At 36.9% G+C, this 20,229-nt stretch overlaps 1 protein-coding gene across 2 annotated transcripts in view; it reads right to left on the bottom strand.

Moving 5' to 3' along the window:
* The window catches only part of LOC135711780 (neuronal acetylcholine receptor subunit alpha-7-like), a 321,984-nt gene that overhangs the window by 100,189 nt on the left and 201,566 nt on the right, over positions 1-20,229 (bottom strand). For both annotated transcript variants that reach the window (XM_065234748.1, XM_065234749.1), the window contains exon 6: positions 7,651-7,726. In XM_065234748.1, the coding sequence (XP_065090820.1) occupies positions 7,651-7,726 (76 nt within the window). The remainder of the gene's footprint in view (positions 1-7,650; positions 7,727-20,229) is intronic.

Here is a 20,229-nt window from a genome sequence, read left to right as displayed (position 1 = left end):
TAAATATTCACTGAAAGTTTTATTTTGTTTTTTTTTCCTTGGTTATATTCTACAATTTAGAAGGGGGGGGGGGGGGGTGACAAAAGAAAAACTTGATATTTGTTCCGGCCTAATAGTCCATTTTAACAGATTTGTGGAAAAATTTTCAATCGATTGGTTTGTTTAGAACTAAAATCCATCCGCTATTGACAGAGTAATAAATGGTCAAAACCTGACCACTTTTCATAACGCGGTCGATTTTGGTTCTTTTAAATTGCACCCCCAATACATATGTTGCCGAAAGAAGTAATCCTACGTCAAAACTTCAATAACTCTTAATCGGCACGGAAAAAAATGCGCCTTTAAAAGTTTTAAAAGTAATGTGCAAAAAAAAAATTTAATAAAAACACTACTTTTTTAGAGAAACCCTAAGTAAGTTAAGGAAAATTGCTCTAAATCAGTCAATTCAAGAGATGCAAAAAAGATGTTTATCTAAATTGTTTGCAATTAGTTGAGCTACAACTTTATCGAATGATAAGGAGCTCTTACTGCGAAACTTCAGAGATGCTTTGATGTTTTTGTTGTTGTTGTTTCTTTATTAAGAGAACATGCAGTTCAAGTTACGTACACGCTATTGCAAAACTACCCTAATTTGGGTAGAATCCACCCAGATAGGTCAAAACTGAACCTACCCAAAAATGGGTAAACTATGTTGGGAGTGACAAGTTGAAAAATTAACAACGTCGATCGGATTAATGTCAATGTTGTTCATTTTTCAACTTGTAACTCCCAACACAGTTTACCCATTTTTGGGTAGGTTCAGTTTTGACCGATCTGAGTGGATTCTACCCAAATTTGGGTAGTTTTTAAATAGCGTGTAGTTGTTTTTAAAGAGGCTTGGATATCCTGTCTGAATAGTTCAACAACTGGAAGAACCGTATCAACGCAGTAAAGACTCAGGTCATAATTTGTTCAAATTCCCAATCACCTAGACTTGTTCCGTCTAAAGGGTGTCCACGATGAAATTGCCACACTATGAAATTGCTCTAACTTTTTAACCGTTGGGTAGAATTTAATGAAAATTTGGGTGGATTTAGTTCATATTTTTAAAGTCCTGTGATCAAAACTCGCGGAAATGGAGTCGAAAGAACAGCTCGTGCGTGATAAAATCTTGCGCATTCATCACGAGAACAAGGATCTCTCGCATCGTTCCATCGCTAAAACGTTGGGAATCGCGAATTCCACGGTGTCGCGAGTCATTAAGCGGTTCGAGGAACGGTTGACCACCGATCGGAAGCCCAGAAGTGAAGGAAAAAGTATTCCGTACAACACCAAAAATCACAACCGCGTAGTTGGGGCCTTCAACCGAAATCCAAACGCCTCCGTTAGGGATGTGGCTAAGAAGCTGCACCTAAGCCGAAGTTTTGTCCAGAAGGCCAAAACTAAGGCTGGGCTTCGAACGTTCAAGGTACAAAAGGCCCCTAATCGCGACGACAAGCAGAACAAGTCCGCCAAAACCCGTGCCAGGAAGTTGTACCTCAACATGCTGACGAAAGTTGAATGCTGCATCATGGACGACGAAACATATGTGAAGGCCGACTTCAAACAGATCCCCGGCAACCTGTTTTTCACGGCCAAGGATAAGTTCAGCGTTCCGGAGCATGTCCGCACTCAGAAGATGTCCAAATTTGCGAAGAAATTCCTGGTTTGGCAAGCCATCTGCACGTGCAGGAAGCGGAGTGCACCTTTCGTGACCCAGGACACGATTAACGGACAGGTGTACATAAAAGAGTGCCTCCAGAAGCGGCTGCTTCCTCTCCTGAAGACCCACAACGTCCCAACAATCTTCTGGCCGGATTTGGCCTCATGCCACTACTCCAAGGACGTGCTGAAATGGTATGCGGACAATAAGGTCAATTTCGTGCCGAAAATGTTCAACCCTCCCAACACTCCGGAGCTCCGCCCCATCGAGAAGTACTGGGCGATTATGAAGCAGCACCTTCTTAAACGACCTAAGGTAGTGAAGACAGTCGAGGAACTGAAGAAAGTATGGGTTTACATGCAAAAAACGGTTGATTCACAGGTTGTGCAGAATCTTATGGCCGGGGTTAAGGCCAAGGTGCGGGCATTTGCGTATGGACTGTAAATAAAATACGAGTAAATGGTAAAATGAAGTTTAATAGTTATTTCTCAAAATGAAAATTTGATGGCAATCGGATGAAAACTCGAATTTTGCGAATCAATTTTGTGTGTGGCAATTTCATCGTGGACACCCTTTATGAATAATAAGATCTGCTTAAACGGCTCAGTGGTGGAATGGTCCAAAGAGCTTGTGCAAGCTCAATTCAAAATTAATTTAGTTGCTGTCGAAATGACACTCACAATTTTTGTAAATAATGCTTAACTATAACGTTATCTAGAAAAGTTCCGCAGCGCGGCGCGTCATGTACCAAGTTTATTCTTAGAGGAAAAGTAGGAGCTGTCAAATTGCAGCAATGCACTAGAGTCAGTGTATAATGAGTCACGCCAAGAGTGAAGCCAAGTCTACCTATTGAACTGTCAAACCAGCTACCTATCGAGCAAAATAAACAAACATTACGATGCTATGAAAGGACCACGAAAGGTATTGCAATAAAATATAAAATATAATCGAAGAAATGATCATAAATACGCAGTGAGCATTAACTTGTCATGGGATACGTTTAGTAATGACCAGTAAGGGCCCATGCATTAATTATGTTACGCTAAATCGAGCAAAAAATTACCCCCTCCCCCCTATCGTGACGTTTTTCCTATACCTAATGCATTGTTTGTCACAAAATCTTAGACCAACCCCCTCCCCCCCTTAGAGCGTGACATAACATATGCATCAACCCTAATGAGAATTTCTACTATTTTTTGTTAAGATAATTTGACAAAATCACTGATATCATGATTAACTACAGCCGCTATTTTTATTTATGGCTAGAAGTCATTTGAAGTTGATGTAGAAGTCTTCTGTTGCCATGTGAAAAGAAAGGGGATCTTTCGAAAATCGTGATGCGAGTTAAACTGTTTTTCTCTTGGCGTGACTCATTATACACCGACTCTGCAAAGCACCAGAGCACCAGAGAAATTTGGCTTCACTCGAGTTGTTCGCAGATGACAGGCGTTGCAGTCCTTTGCTTGACTGCCGCTTGTGGGTCGTTTGGTCTACTTACACTTGTAGGAGGCGCTGATAATACGAGCAACGTGGTTTGAGGTATTTAGGAATGTTAACACACTTAGCGCGGATTACACACAAATTTATATTCTTCTGGTAGCTGTCGATGAAAATGAAGAATATTTTGTTCATGATGATAATGTAACCGAAAACTGAAATTATATTGAATTGTAATCATTTTACTATGCCAAATTATGTTTTCTATTAACAGATGACTTGTTAAAACAAATAATAATGTTTCCGAAAATAAAAATTTGATAACCTTATAAAATATATATTTTTCACGCAGATAAAACACTGAGGCGTAAATTTACAAAATTTACATATTGTTATTATTTAATACGAAATTTCTATTTGTTTCAGTACACTAAAAAGATTCAAATAAATGTAGAAGTTCATTTAAATCAAATAAATAAAATTGTTTAAAACTGTTTTTATAGCCTTAACAAAATAATTTTTAAGTGCACGTTTCCAACTTTCAGCCTGTATCGACATCGTTGCTATTTATAGTTGAAAAGTTCCTCCTTATGTAAGTTTTAGTTTTAAAAATTATGTCGATTAATATAGTTACTCGACAAGCAATCTATTAACTTGCATTTTAAATTTCAGCGCTGACTTGCGATAGGGCGAAATAAGGCTACACTGTTGATCATCGACGAATTCGTTCTTTGGCAGTGCATATGCAGTACCCCTGTGTCTCACCGAACTTCGAGGAACAAAATCTAGCGAACTTCAAGCTACGTCTGCACAGATAAAAATTCTGAATTTTAATTGTTGTTCATTCACGTCGACTTGTATTACATTTCACGCAACCGAGCAACTTGCAAACAATATTGTTTACAAAGATGGGCTTTTGTATGCAATATTTGCTACATTGCATGAAATGTGTAAGAACTTTACATGATATATAATGTAAACATATATGATATGTGACGCTCCATTTATGTGCATTATATTGAACAGACATTTGCACTACTTTTTCGAACTGATTCTTATGTCAAAAGGCCCGCTTACATGTGTCGGTCTCAGTGAACCGAAATTTACATGACTTTTTAGTAGTGCACAGTTCGAAAAAGTAGTGTAAATTTCTGTTCAGTATGATGCACATAAATGGAGCGACACATATCATATAAGTTCACATTATATCCAGCTTTCCATGCTCGGTAATGGCGGCCTGTTTGTATGAATAAATGTATCCTTCACTGTGCTTTTTGACACTATCTAGATGTTCGAATTTCAACCCCTTCCCTTTCCCTCTCCCAGGAACAGAAGAAAATGGAACAACATACGCCCTCCAGTTAGTGTCAAAAAGCACAGTGAAGGATACATTTATTCATACAAACAGGCCGCCATTACCGAGCATGCACATTTCATGCAATGTAGCAAATATTGCAAACAAAAGCTCATTTTTGTAAACAACATTGTTTACAAGTTGCTCGGTTGCGTAAAATGAAATACAAGTTTATGAGAATGAATGTTTACATCACTATTAAATTGATGAATTTTTATCTGTGTGTGTACAACTCATTCACGCAGCAAATGGTGCAACGCAATAGGCTAATTGATGAATAAATAAATAAATAAATAAATAAATAAATAAATAAATAAATTAATAAATAAATAAATCAATAAATAAATAAATAAATTAATAAATAAATAAATAAACAAATAAAAAAATAAATAAATAAATAAATATATAAATAAATAAATAAATATATAAATAAATAAATAAATAAATAAATTAATAAATAATAACTAAATAAATAAATAAATAAATATATAAATAAATAAATAAATAAATAAATAAATAAATAAATAAATAAATAAATCAATAAATAAATGAATAAATTAATAAATAGATAAATAAATAAATAAATAAACAGTGGCTCAGTAAGTAAATTGTTTTTAACCATAATTGAAAAATATTGGTTCATTTTTCAATAAAAACAAGCTAAAAACGTTAATTACTATAAATAATGCTTCAAGTTGTTGCAAGCAAACATTTTTTCGAATAAAAAATATATAAATAAATAAACATAGAAGAATTACTTTAACTCAATGTTTTTGAATTACTCCATCAATTTTATAGATCCATATTCTATTCAAAATTTTGTTAAAAATGATACGAATTTTGTTTGGTTGAACTAAGTTTTTTTTTTCTGCGTGTTGCATTCAAGTAACAATTTTGGTTTTATGAGGGTTCTGTAGGCCATGGCTTGACTTGTAGAATGCTTTAAAACCACGATAAAACTAACAATGTTATTTGGGCATCTGCATAACATACGCCATCGAATTCTGTTCATTTTTGTTTCATTCACGTAAACTTGTATTTGATTTCATGCAACCGAACAACTTGTAAACAATATTGTTTACAAAGATGGTCTTTTGTATACAATATTTGCTACATTGCATGAAATGTCTCAGAACTTTACATGATTTATGATGTAAACTTATATGATATGTGACGCTCCATTTATGTGCATCATATTGAACAGAAATTTACACTACTTTTTCGAACTGTATAATTACTAAACCAATGCATTACGCCTGTTTTCAAGCGGCGTTGTCACCATGCACCGTTCGAAAAATTCATGTTAATTTATCCGAGATATAGCGCACCTTAAATTAAAGCTAGATTTGGCATAAATTTACGCGATATTTCGTGTAATTTTAAGCGCAATATCGCATAAATTAGTAATATTGTATGCAAGCTTGTAAACGGTTGCGCTGGTTATGCCAAGTATAGCTCAAAATTAAACAAAGGGAGGTTTTACGCGTTAGTTAAAATTCAGAAAATTTTTCAGTGTGCGACATGTAACGTGGGAAAGCCGCAGGGCGGTTTCTCTCTTGATCATTTCTCTCCCTCTCTTGGTCGATCTATGTGTATCGATCGCTGATTGACTAGCAAATACATCGACAGTGAGCATGCATAAGGGCGTATACGCGATGATCGATTCTCTACATCGTTTTTCTCTTTGCATTGCTCCATTTTGTTCAATGCAGAGTTGTAAGAGGTTGTACTGGCTATCAAAAGTAACAGCAACCGTACCGATGAACGTTAAATCTAGCGAGTTAATAACAAAAGAGAAAATCGATGAAGAGAATCGATCGTCGCTTATACGCCCTTATGAATGCTCACTGTCGACTCACTGTCGACATAATGTTTAGGCTAAGTTAAATTTGAATAATAAAATCAATCTTGCATAAACCATCAACGAGTGAAGTTGAATCTTTTAATGAGAAACACAAGTGACAGATAGCAGGATACTTCACACTTTGTACAAAACCAATTCGACAGTGAGCTTGCATATTGCATAAGGGCGTAAACGCGGTGATCGATTCTCTTCGTCAATTTTCTCTTTTGTTAAGGTGATACTCTAAGGAAGCCTTAGCGTGAAACTTTAAAGGCACAAATGTCAGCTTCCGGTGTTCACTCGGCTGTCGACAGAAGCATACCACTCTCAATGTATTGTAGGCGATCGTCTGTTTACTCGGCAGCAACCATTGTGTGGTCCTCCTCATTGTTCTTCATCAGCAGTTCTTTCAATCGATGCGTCGTCGACTTTGGAAAGCAACCGTTTCGTGATGAGTGTGTGAGTGCTGACCACGTTTTGCGTCCATTGCTGCCCTCGTTGGCGAATCTGCCATAGAATAAAACCACTGGAAGCGGCTCCTGTTCTGATGGAGGAGGCTTATTGGACAGCGGAAGATAAAATATTTATTGTGTTGTACCTTTTCACTATAGTTTTAAGATGTATTGTATAGTGAACAAGAGTCCTCGGGTCGGTAAAGTTAATTCGGTTGAGCCTTATCAAATAAATCAATTAGAAAAAAAATGTCAGCTTCCACAAAACATACAAATTTGAAATTGCTGCTCCTTGTTTGCTGAGCTACTACAAACAGAGAGCAATTTCAAATTTGTATGTTTTGTGGAAGCTGACATTTGTGCCTTTGAAGTTCCACGCTAAGGCTTCCTTAGAGTATCACCTTAATAACTAGTTATAATTAACGTTTCTCGGCGCGTTTGCTGTTGCTTTTGATAGCCAATAAAACCTGTTACAACTCTGCATTGAATAAATTCTAGAAAATTGTTTCGCTTAGCTTTAGCAATGCTAAGAGAAAATCTATGAAGAGAATCGATCATCGCATATACGCCCTTATGCAGGCTCACTGTCGAATTGTTAATCATCTATGTTTTCATGTTCAAATTATTTTCCAAGATTTTATTCTTTGAAATTAAGCTTGAAGCTGTAACCGTGAAATGTTCAAATATATTTATTCTAGAACATATTTTAATGAAAAAAAGCCAGAAAAATTCCTGAAATTACGATAACATCATGGAAATAGTGCATTGGTGGATAAATAATTCAATTTTTTTTTTTGCGGCAAATCAATAAATTCAACACCACAATTAGACTTTGCTTAAATAATTCAATCATCAAATATATTTAATTTTCAGTTTTACTTACCCAGCAGGTCCCACTCCCCATTCGTCACGAAACTACTGATATCCCCACCCGTTTCATCTTGCAGCTGTAAATCTAGCTGTTGGGAGGATCGACCGAATGATGTCATCATTATTGTAGTGGGTGGTTACGGGAAAAGAGAAGAAAAGTTTGCTCGTTAGTAAATGCAGTATGCTGTCCATGTAGGGTGTCTTCCTGGCATAAATTTTTAGGATGTTTATTCGTCAGGGATACGAGAGTGTAGAGGGAAAGTGGGCAAAACGAATGAATGAGACGGTTGATGAACTAGTTTCCAATCGCAATACTCGAATGCATAGGAACGTAAAAAGAAGCGGAAATTTTTCGAATCTCTTTCCCAAATCATGCAAATACCCGGTGGTCTGTTGAATGAATGATTGTTTGTACATGGTGGGATGAAATTAAATCTCGTAAAATGGTCAAACGTTGCGGAGCACACAGAACGGAAAAAAACACAACATCTACATGATGGCGTTGTCCAACTCCTGGAAAAATGTTGTCTTCCTGTCACATCGCGATGCTTTCCGTTTCAATCAAACACAGCTATAGGGAAAATCTCCGGGTGCGTTCGAATTCCTAATCTAAAAGTGCTTTCCGTAGAATGTTTTTATTTTGCGGGAGGGGGAGCGTTGTCAGTTTTTTTTTTGTTCTTCTTTTTTACATCGTTTATTATTTTCAGAATGGCCATGATATGAGGTCGGGATCCCGTTCGATAGTTTCTATGATGGTTTTTCGTTTGATTCTCGCTCCTTTGACAGGCTCCGAATCGCCGAAGTCTTTTTCGGAGCGCACCTGGCACGGCTGACGCAATGTAGTCCGCCACGTCCAGCGTCCAGAAGCAAAGCCGAAAAAGTCTTACGATCGTCGGGGACATTGTCGCGTGAGGTGTGAGGTTCGTTCGATTTTTGTTTGTTTACGAAGGCAATGAGAGTTGAACTATGTTTAGGGGTTGAATGAGAATCGAAGAATGAAACGGAAAATAAAAGTGACGATCATGATGAAGATGAGGGTAGGCTGATGAAATGACGAGGAGGGAAAGGAGCTTTGGGTTGAAATTATTTACAAAACTAGGTGTGCTAAAAGAATAAAAAACTTATACAGTTAAGGTAGACTAAAATAGCTAAATTCTTCGGTAACCTAGAACGTCGCCTTAATGGCCTAAACAAGATGATTGATAGTTAAGCTCTGACAGATAATTGGTTGTATGGTTAGCTTTTTTTCCGTTTTTTCCGTAGAAACTGTTTTAAGGATGTACGTTACAGAGGAGTCATGTAATTTTGAGATTTCTTATCTTATAGCATTGTCTGGAATTATTCGAAGCAAACAACTCCAATCAATGTAAAATATTTCGACTTCTGCACAATGCTATGCTATATGCTAAAACGCATATGTTAAACGATTGAAGCATCACCTTAAATGGATAGGCTGTTAAAACTTAATGCTTTCTGTATCAAGCATAAAGCTTCCTGGATATACTTGGGAAGTTTCAAGCAACCGCTCGTAGACATTGCCTCAAAAATGAGCATAACTTGATTCATCATCCTAGTTTTTCAAAACTTCTTCATATTTTTAAATGTCATGAGCAATGATGGTAGATAGGACTGGTGACCCTCCAAGGTAACCAGTTATTTAAAATGCAGATTATTTTTTCTTCATTTCTTGAATGGCATCTTATAGCTTCTTACTTATTCCAAATTTCCCATCACTGCACAACGCACAATGGTCCCAAAGCTGTATTTAGGAAGACAAAAATATTTGCGCCCATACTATCACTTTTAGGTATATATTGTCTTCGGGAAAAGTTACTTCATATTGTTAGGCAGATCTTTCTATTTCAAAGAAATTAGGGTGGTCCATAAAATAAGTGAATTGAAAATATAAACTTTTTTTTATTTGAGATCGATTAGTGCAATGTTCTAAAAAATTGTACAACATCAACTCGAAGCAACTTTGCTGAAGACACCAAATTTCTATCTCTTATGGTTCATGAGTTATGATTTTTTTAAACAGCAGCTTAGGGTGGCCTCTAAAAAATCAGTTTTCTATTAATATTTATTAATAGCTTCATTTCTCGTAAAAACGTTATTCTAGACACTATTAGAACTTTGATGACGTATTTTCTTATATGAAAGTTAAAGGAGCTTTTCCTCAAAAGAATGTCTCTTATCTATTGTCAATATCTCTTAATGGAATAAACCGATTGTCAAACTTTTAATTCAAATTGAAAGATCGTTTTTAATTCATATTTCGTGGAAAAATGCGAGAGCATTTTTTGAATAAAGCCTTTAATTTAATCTTAAAAAAGTCTTATTTTTCAGCAAAAACTAGCCAAAACATTTCAAATAAAAGAGATAACAACTTAGTTGCTTCAGCAAAAATATGCATCATAAAAAGTTCTAAAAGTATTCAAAACAATTTTTTACGAGCAATGAACGCGTAAAAAGATATTTAAAGAAATCCGATTTTCTGGGGACCACCCTGCCCTGCATACTTAAAAAAATCATAACTCATGAACCATAAGAGATATAAATTTGATGTCTTCAGCAAAGTTGCTTTAAATTGATTGTACTACAACTTTTTACAACACCGCATTGGTCTATCTAAAATAATAAAAAAAAATGTATTTTCAATTCATCAACTTCATAGACCAACCTAATTTCTCTGGCATAAAAAGATCGGTCAAAAATATGAAGCAAATTTTCCCGAAGACACTATATATCTAAAACTGACGGATTGGGCGCACACATTTTTGTCTTGCTAAATACGGGTTTATGACCATTTTGTAATGGGCCAAGAATTAAATATAGCAGGAAATAAATAATAACGCTCTGGGATTGCATTCAATTGAGTTGAAGTCTTGAGTGAATTTTCTTGGATTAATTAGGACTATAATTTGATGTATGAAAATAGTTCAAGTTTGGCCGCAAATATGGCGCAGCGATATAAGATTTTTTATTTCACAAGATAAATGTTTGCTGTCTCCGGCAAAGTTGTTGGACGTACAATTTTATGAAAAGGTGCCGAAGATATACAAGCTGTACATCTTAAAAAAAAACTGAAATGTACCAAGTTTTAAAAAATTGCCTGAAATTAACGTTTGTGGTATTATACTTTGATCAATCGTTCAAAAGAATACTTTTATCATTTTTCCTCGATCGGTACTGATCAATCCAATCTTTTCCAGATCAATGCTAAAATATTTAGAGTGCTCAAAAATATATATCATATGAAATTAAAAAAAATCTGGCTTAATTTGCTTAACACGCGCAAGTGAACGCAAAATGTCATTAACTTTTGAAAATTTAAATCAAATACACTTTAATTCCTAAAAATATCTCAGAGGTAATGGAATCTCCATTGACGAACCAAACTCGTTATTTGGGATTTACTTCGTAAAAAGACGTTTTTGGAGAAAAAAAAAATGTCAAATACCCCACAATATAAATATTTTTGAAATTGGAGTGACGTGTAGGAACCAGAAATCCATTTCTGGCACCATTTTAAAATTCAAGATAGCGGCTTCCGTTTACAGAAAAAACAGAAAAATACTGTCTAATACCCCACAATATGGGTATTTTTGAAATCTAAGTGACGTGTTAGAACCGGAAATCCATGCCTGGCACCATTTTGAAATCCAAGACGGCGGCTTCTGGTAAGAGAAAAACTTGGAAATGCCGTCAAATACCTCACTATATGTGTATTTTTGAAATAGGAGTGACGTGCAAGGCCTGAAAACCCATGTCTGAAGCCATTTTTAAATTCAAGATGGTGGCTTCCGGTTACAGAAAAACTGAAAAATACTGTTTAATAATCCACAATATGGGTAGTTTTTGAATCAGGGTAACGTGTAGGAACCATAAATCTATGTCTGACGATATTTTTGAATCTAAGATGGTGGCATCTGCTTAAATAAAACTTGGAAATTCTGTCAAATACCCCACAATATGGGTACATTTGGAATTCGAATGACGTATAAAGACTGAAAACCCATGTCTGATGCCATTTTGAAATACAATATGGTGGCTTCTGGATGCAGAAAAACATAAACATACTGTTAAATAACCCACAATATAGGTATCTTTGGAATACGGGTTTCGTGTTAGAATCTGAAATCCATGTCTGACGCCATTTTGAAATCAAAGATGGTGGTTTGCGGTTACAGAAAAACAGAAAAATACTATGAAATACTTCTCAATATGGGTATTTTTGGAATCGGGGTGACGTGTCGGAATGAGAAATCCATATCTGAAATCTGTTTTAAATCCAAGATGGTGGCATCCGGTTCTCAAAATACTGTCGAATACCCCACAATATTGGTATTTTAAGAATCGGAGTTACGTGTAGGGACTCAAAACCCATGTTTGATACCAGTTTTAAATATAAAATGGTGGCTTTCAGTTAGAGAAAAATAGAGAAATACTTTCAAATAACCCACAATATGAGTAATTTTTTAGAATCGGAGTGATTTGTAGGAATCAAAAATATATATCTGACGCCATTTTGAAATCCAAGATGGCGCCATCAGCCACCATCAAAACCAAAATCTAAATAGCATCAGATATGGATTTGCGGTCCCTAAATGTCACCTGATTCAAAAGTACCCATATTGTGGGGTATTTGACAAAATTTACAAGTTATTCTGTAACTGAAAACCACCATCTTGGATTTCAAAATCACGTCAAACATCGATTTCTGGTCACGTCTACACGTCACACCGATTCCAAAAATACCCATATGGTGGGGTATTTGACAGGATTTCCATGTTTTCTGTAACCGAAAGTTGCCATATTGGATTTCAAAATAGCGTCAAACATCGCTGTCTGGTCCTTACACTTCACACTCATTGCAAAAATACCCATATAGTGGGGTATTTACCAGAATTTTCATGTTTTTCTGTAACTGAAAACCACCATCTTGGATGTACAAATGACGTCAGACATCGATTTTCAGTCCCTACACGTCACTCCGCTACCAAAAATACCCATATTATGGGGTATTTAACAGAATTTCCTTATTTTCTGTAATCAAAAGCCGCCATCTTGGATTTAAAAATGGCGTCAGACATCGATTTTCGTTCCCTACACGTCACTCCAATTCCAAAAATACCCATCTTGTGGGGTATTTGACCGAATTTCCATGTTTTCTGTAACCGAAAGTCGCCATATTGGATTTCAAAATGGCTTCAAACATTGTTGTCTGGTCCGTACACGTCACAGCCATTCAAAAAATACCTAAAAAGTGGGGTATTTGACAGGATTTCATTTTTTTCTGTAACCGAAAACCGAAACTGGATTTAAAAATGGCGTCAAACATCGATTTCTGGTCTCCACACGTCATCCCGATTCCGAAAATACCCCTACTGTGGGGTATTTGAAAGAATGCCCAAGTTTTTGTGTAACTGAAAACCACCATCTTGGATTTACAAATGACGTCAGATATCGATTTACGGTCCCTACATGTCACTCCGCTTCCAAAAATACTCATATTGTGGGGTATTTCACAGTAGTTCCCTGTTTTTCTGCCGAAGACAGCAAACCTCTATCTTGTGAAGTAAACAAGTTTGTATCGCTGCGCCATCTTTGCGGTCGAAAATTGAGCTGTTTGCATCCACCTGATTCAAGCTGAACAATGCATTAGGTCCTAAGTAACATAAGTCGATCTTTCGACTTTTTCTTTCGTTAATAACTTGCGTTCAGAACCGTTTCTTGTCGTGTTTGTCGTATACAAAGCTAGATAATAGCTTGTTTCATCGATCTGTGTGCTGAAATTATCTGGAAATGTATTGACGTGGCCGTGAGGATGCAAAGAGAAAGTCGACGAAAAGAATCTGTCAATGTTACTTGGGACCTAATGCAATGTTCAGCTTGAATTGTAGTCCAAATTAATCTAACAAAATTTCACTGAAGACGTCAACCCAATTGAATGCAAAACCAGGGTGTTATTAATTTTTTCCTGCTGGATTTAATTCCTGACCCACTGTGCACTGGGCATAAGTGATTATTCACTATTTTTAGATACAAATTTTTACTCTGGTTAAAGTTTCAGTTATAAATCAAGAAGACTGGCAACTCTTCCATTTTCTCAACCGAACGCTATGAGACAGGTACAATCGTGTCCAGTACTGTAAATTCTCAAAATCATTTGAACATTTTTGATGAAAATGAGAAAAGTAGCTATTAGAAATCAAAGGGGACCTCCTCCGAATGGGTGATATCAGTTGCTTAGTCATTTGACGAAGGCATGGATCATTCTCATTTGAGAAACGCTATATATCATTCGATTGAGTGTAACCTACACGGCGAATGAGAACGACTCAAATTTGAGTTTAGTTCACTCATAATCGCCAAAAGCGCAGGAAATCAGCGATGAGTAAAATTTGTCCCATGGTTTCCTGTGGAAAACCTAAAAAATCTGCCGGAAAATGAGGAAATTGACGAAAATTTTATTCAGTCTCGGAGTAGTACCAATAGACTGAGGGAATCCAATCTTTACTTTTTTCAAATTCGGGAATTTTTCCCTGGAAAATCCTGGAAAAACCTGGGAAAACATGAGGCAAGTTAACTCATCGCTGAGTTCCTGCACTTTTGGCGATTATGAGTGAACTAAACTCAAATTTGAGTCGTTCTCATTCGCCGTGTACACACAAACGGAGCTCTGGTCGACATTTCGTGTCATCTGCCACTCAAAGGTAAATGAATCGAACGAATTTGATAGCAAAGATTACATCCTCAGAAGAAAGGTTTGTGTATTTGATCATTTTTCTATGCGTTGCTTCCACCTTCACTCAAGCGCAGCGCTATTGTATCTGTTGCTTGGATTCTGGCAAAGTTGCCAATCTTCTTGATATGATGTCTTCGGCTATAGCATAGAGGTAACTCTAAGACCAGAAGGTCCCAAAGAAACGTGCTCAACTTTTAGGCTCAGCTCTAGTACTATCTTCGGTCCCAAGCTAATCGATGCACCCTTCGAAATATAGGAAAATCCACGAACCCCTCATTTTATCTGTCAAACTTTCATAGCGAATCAAAACAAACATTGTGTAGTACTAGAATTTTGACTAGAATGGGGTACGTTAATCGATTTGCTTGGGACCAATAGGCTAGTCAAGTAGTGAGCCAATTTAAAATCGTTAGTCTCTACCGGTTGCGTATAGTCTGGATTCTCTGGAATATACTATTGAACGAACACGTCACCCTTTTTAGGTACCGCTCCCTATATGAGGCTGTGTCACCCTTTCTTGTTAATTATTTGTTATTTTAAATTCAATTTGAATCTTTCAAATCAAGTACAAAGGGTATATGTTCCTAATCTCGGTCTAAAATCAAACCGTTAAGTAACGTTTTTTGCCGTATATTATGTAATAATTGAACTGCAGTCGATAATTCACTATCAACATGCAAGTTTAAAATAACTTATTATTTTGAGATTAGTTAGCCACAACTGAAAATTGTAAAAATCATCGTTTTAACACGAAAGCATTCGAGGTACGTAGATGTAATGTGGATCTACTGTACCCTGGTTGGGTCTATAAATAGATGCAACTTCGTCCTATCGAAGATAAACCTCGATCTATAAAGGTTCGGCATGTGAAATAGCGCTCTCTCCTTATCATTCATATGTAACCACATTGTTTACGTCACCCTCATTTCTCGTGTAAGAACGTATGAGGAAGAAAGGGTCAGTGTTTTCTTCCCGGTTGATCCAGGTAACAACCTGTCAGCAAGCCGAACAATACATTAGCTTCTAAGTAATTTTGACAGATTCTCTTTTTAGATTTTCTCTTTGCATCCCTACAGCCACGTATAGACACTTCCAGCTATTTTCAACACATTGTACGATAAAAGAAGCTATTACCTAGCATCTAGTACGGCAACATGGCATGAAACGGTTTTGTAGCCAAGTTATTAACGAGAGATAAATTCTACGAAGAGAATCGATCAATGTTACTTTGGACCTAATGCATTGTTCGGCATGATAGCTATTTTGGAAAGGTCTACACGGTAAATTAATCTGACTGATATTAGAATCCCGTTCACTAAATTTAAAAAAATCCGTAGGTCACTCATAAAAAGGGTGATACGGTCAAAATTTGGTCAATATCAACTTGACGTATTTCTTTCAATTTTGCATTTAAAAAACCTGAACACCCCTCATTTTGAAGGTGTGTGTGTGTAGAATGTTGCTCCTATTTTGATTTTGGAATTCACTCTTCAGTTGTCAAAATGCCGTCCAAGCAAGAAGAGCAGCGTATCAAAATTTTGCTCGCGCATCGCGAAAATCCGAGCTACTCGCACGCAAAGTTGGCAAAATCGCGAAAAGTTGCCAAATCAACCGTTACAAATGTAATTAAAGTGTTTGGGGAACGTTTGTCGACAGCCAGGAAGTCTGGATCGGGGGGAAATCGAAAACCGGAAGCCGCTGAGACGACAAAGAGAGTTGCCGGTAGTTTCAAGCGAAACCCTAACCTCTCTCTCCGAGATGCCGCAAATAAGCTGGGTGTATCGTCTACAACCGTGCATCGAGCCAAACTATCGACTTACAAGAAGGTAGTGACTCCAAATCGCGATGATAAAAAAAATACGACGGCCAAAGCGCGATCCCGGAGGCTGTACACGACGATGCTGACGAAGTTTGACTGCAGGTTAATGGACGACGAAACCTACGTCAAAGCCGACTACAAGCAGCTTCCGGGACAGGAGTTTTGTTTTCAAGCACATGAAACTGTCAAAGTTCGCAAAGAAATATCTGGTTTGGCAAGCCATCTGTACCTGTGGCTTGAAAAGCAGCATTTTCATAGCTTCCGGGACTGTCAACCAAGAAATTTACGTGAAAGAGTGTTTGAATAAACGTCTGCTGCCTTTCCTGAAGAAACACGGTTGTTCCGTACTGTTTTGGCCGGATTTGGCATCTTGCCATTACGGTAAAAAGGCCATGGAGTGGTACGCCGCCAACAACGTGCAGGTGGTTCCCAAGGACAAGAACCCTCCCAACACGCCAGAGCTCCGCCCAATTGAGAAATACTGGGCTATTGTCAAGCGGAACCTAAAGAAGACCAAAATAACTGCTAAGGGCGAGCAGCAGTTCAAGGCAAACTGGCTTTCTGCGGCGAAGAAGGTGGACAAGGTGGCTGTACAAAATCTGATGGCAGGGGTCAAGCGTAAGGCCCGGCAATTCGGATTTGGAAAAGCGGAAGCCTAACTGAATATTTTTCCTGAATTTTATACTAATTGAACTTGAAAAAGAAATTTAATTTGATTTTTTAAATAAACGATTTCACCGATTTACACGCGTTTTCCCTTGACCAAATTTTGACCGTATCACCCTTTTATGAGCAAATTTTAACTCAAATGTCAGTAAATGTCACTATAATATGAGTAAATATCACTCAAATATCGGTGAAATTGAATCATAGTTGATACAATATTTACTCATTCTACGAGTGCCCAACGCTTTTGCGAATTCGAGTGAACGGCAGTACTGTAAATTCTCAAAATCATTTGAACATTTTTGATGAAAATGAGAAAAGTAGCTATTAGCAATCAAAGAGGACCTCCTCCGAATGGGTGATATCAGTTGCTTAGTCATTTGACGAAGGCATGGATCATTCTCATTTGAGAAACGCTATATATCATTCAATTGAGTGTAACCTACACACAAACGGAGGTCTGGTCATCATTCCAGCGAAAAACCTAAGCCAACCCGACACCAACCTGACTTCTATCAAACTCCAACCCGATGTTGAACCGACATAAACCCAAAATTGACCCAACAACAACACGACATTGGGTCGACATCGACCTTAAATTAGCCTTACATTGATCCGACATCGGGTCGACTTGTCGGTTCGGAACCATTTTGCTGTGTTTTTTCATACTCTACTGTCGTATATCAAATGATACTGAGTGACTCAATTGACAGTGACAATGAGCTTCGAATGAGAAAGGGGCTCTTCAAATTATGGTCATGTGAGAATTCGTTTACACAGAATTGATTGAATGGTTGTAGTGGTTCATCTTCAATCGAATGATATGAAAATTTACAGCACTGGTGAACGGTACTCAAATATGAGTCAGTTTCATTTGCCGTGAAGTTTGTTTTGACGGCAGGATTTACTGCACGCTATTTCTAAACAACCCTAAATAGGGCTAGCCTAATTTGAGCAAACAAAGCTAGAACTGACAAGATGTCAAATGAACAACATCGTTCGGATTCTGGTCGATGTTTTCCATTCGTCATCTTGTCAATACCTACTTTTTTTTATTCAATTTTGAGTAGCCCTATTTGTGACGGATACGAGTCAGGATACTTGCAACCCCATATTAGAGTCAGTGTATAATGAGTCACACCAAGAGAAAAACAGTTGAACTCGCATCACGGTTTTCGAAAGATTCCCATTCTTTTCACTTGGCAACAGAGGTCTTCTACAACAACTTCAAATGACTTCTAGCGAGAGAAAAAAATATGGCGGCTGTAGTAAATCATTATATCAGTGATTTTGTCAAATTATCTTAACAAAAATCCGGAGTGATTTGAGATTTGGGCGTAATTGCATTTGTAAACAAACACGTCAATCGCCGATTTCTCGCGGATGAAAACTCAATTTTGAAAACTAATAACACTACGAGGTGAAGGAATTAATCCTCTTTCATTTGACATTGCTTGTTTATGAGATTGAGGTTTTATTCACGAGAAATCGGTGATTGACGTGTTTTATTACAAATGCAATTACGCCCAAATCTCAAATCACTCCGGAAATAGTAGAAATTATCATTACTAATCATTACCGAGCGTATCCCATGACAATTTAACGCTCACTGTGTGTTTATGCTCATTAGACTGATGCAAATTTGAAGTTTTCGCTCCACAGTGCTAAAACGGTTCCAAATTGGGTTCTGATTAGCCTCCCAAAATTTAAACTGATTTGGTAAGAAACTGACTTGGCACAAACCATTTGAAGTTTGTATGGAAATTACCATGGGAAAACCTTACTTTTTTTTCATTGCCTTCTAGCTTTTTTCCATATTAAACTGTTAAATAGTTCTGTTGCTATTCTAACGGGAAATTTTCTCAGCTACAACTTAGCGCAAGATCGTTTTTCTGCCAAACGTCAAATTAAATAGTTATTAATTGTTTAAGAGATTGATAATCTTATGGCATGATCAAGCAGCTGTTTTGTGGGCAACACTGAATTCTGTCGTGTGACATAGTAGCCATGATTGTTGTGCCCTAATCCAAGCGTCAGAAACACCAATGTTGCCTGCTGAACAGTTGATTGAGCATAATCATAAGACATCAGCGACTTAAATCATTAATAACTTTTCTTCCTTACATGTTGTCGAAAAGTGATCTTGTAGAAAGTTGTAGCTGAGAAAATTTCCCAAATGCTCAACTTTTATGTTTTAAAGCAGAGGGATATGGTGAATTGTTATATAGATATGATCAAAAAAATTGGTTTTCCCATAGTAATTTCCATATAAAATTCAAATGGTTTGTGCCAAGTCAGTTTCTTACTAAATGAGTTCACATTATGGGAGGCTAATCAGGACTCAATTTGGAACCATTTGAGCACTGTGGAGCGAAAATTTCAAATTTGCATCAGTCTAATGCTCATTTCTTCGATTATATTTTATATTTTATTGTAATACCTTTCGTGGACCTTTCATAGCATCGTAATGTTTATTTACTTTGCACGATAGGTAGCCGTTTTGACAGTTCAATAGGTAGACTTTGCCTCACTCTTGCCGTGACTCATTATACACCGACTCTACCCCATATCTATCCTATACGTTCGACAGTTGCAAGATCACGGGCCTTATTCAAATACGTATACATGGTAGAAAGAGACGGAAAATCGTATTATAAGCAGAAAGACAAGAGCAGATGATAGTATCAAAAAATATGATCGCCAGCCAAGCTTCTGATATGAGTAGATCCTACACTCAAAAAATTCCACACGTCATCATCATGTGTCTCACACTTAATTTTGCACTTATTGTGAAACACATCCATTTCACGTGTGAATCTTTTTCTTTTAACCATACGTCAACACTATTGGTTCGAATTGTGACACACTTGGAGTCTATGTGTGTCACATGGTGATATCAATAGCTTTGCACGTCATAGTACAATGTTCAAACAATATTCTACTTTATCGACTTCTGCTTAACCGAATCCAAAAAATTGAAACGACAAATATATAAACAAAGCTGCTAGAGGCCAGAGCTTACACATGCCTTTTTTAAATGGGTCTGATTAGCGAATTGATCCTGTACTGTTGGGATGTGCTGCTGCCGTTGTCCACGTACGATCTCACTAGGCCACGGTTGGTTGATAAGGATGAAGCCACAACTCATGTGTTACATGATTACCTTGCAGAAAAAGCAATTCACATAGCATTGAAATGCAAAACACTTCAAATCCATCTGTTATGAACAGTAGTGCGATTCAATGTACAATACACTTGAATTGATAGAGAAAGATTATCAATATTTAAAAGTTTGAAACACTTGAAATCAACGTGTAGAACACATTGAACCATGGTGAAATACAGTTAAAATAAATGTG

The sequence above is a fragment of the Ochlerotatus camptorhynchus genome, unplaced genomic scaffold, assembly GCF_037179485.1.
Source record: "Ochlerotatus camptorhynchus isolate MF236.1 unplaced genomic scaffold, CSIRO-AGI_Acam_v1.1 ptg000442l, whole genome shotgun sequence".
Taxonomy (NCBI): domain Eukaryota; kingdom Metazoa; phylum Arthropoda; class Insecta; order Diptera; family Culicidae; genus Ochlerotatus; species Ochlerotatus camptorhynchus.
The sequence above is the reverse complement of the archived record's forward strand: the minus strand, read 5'-3'. Positions and strand labels throughout refer to the sequence as shown.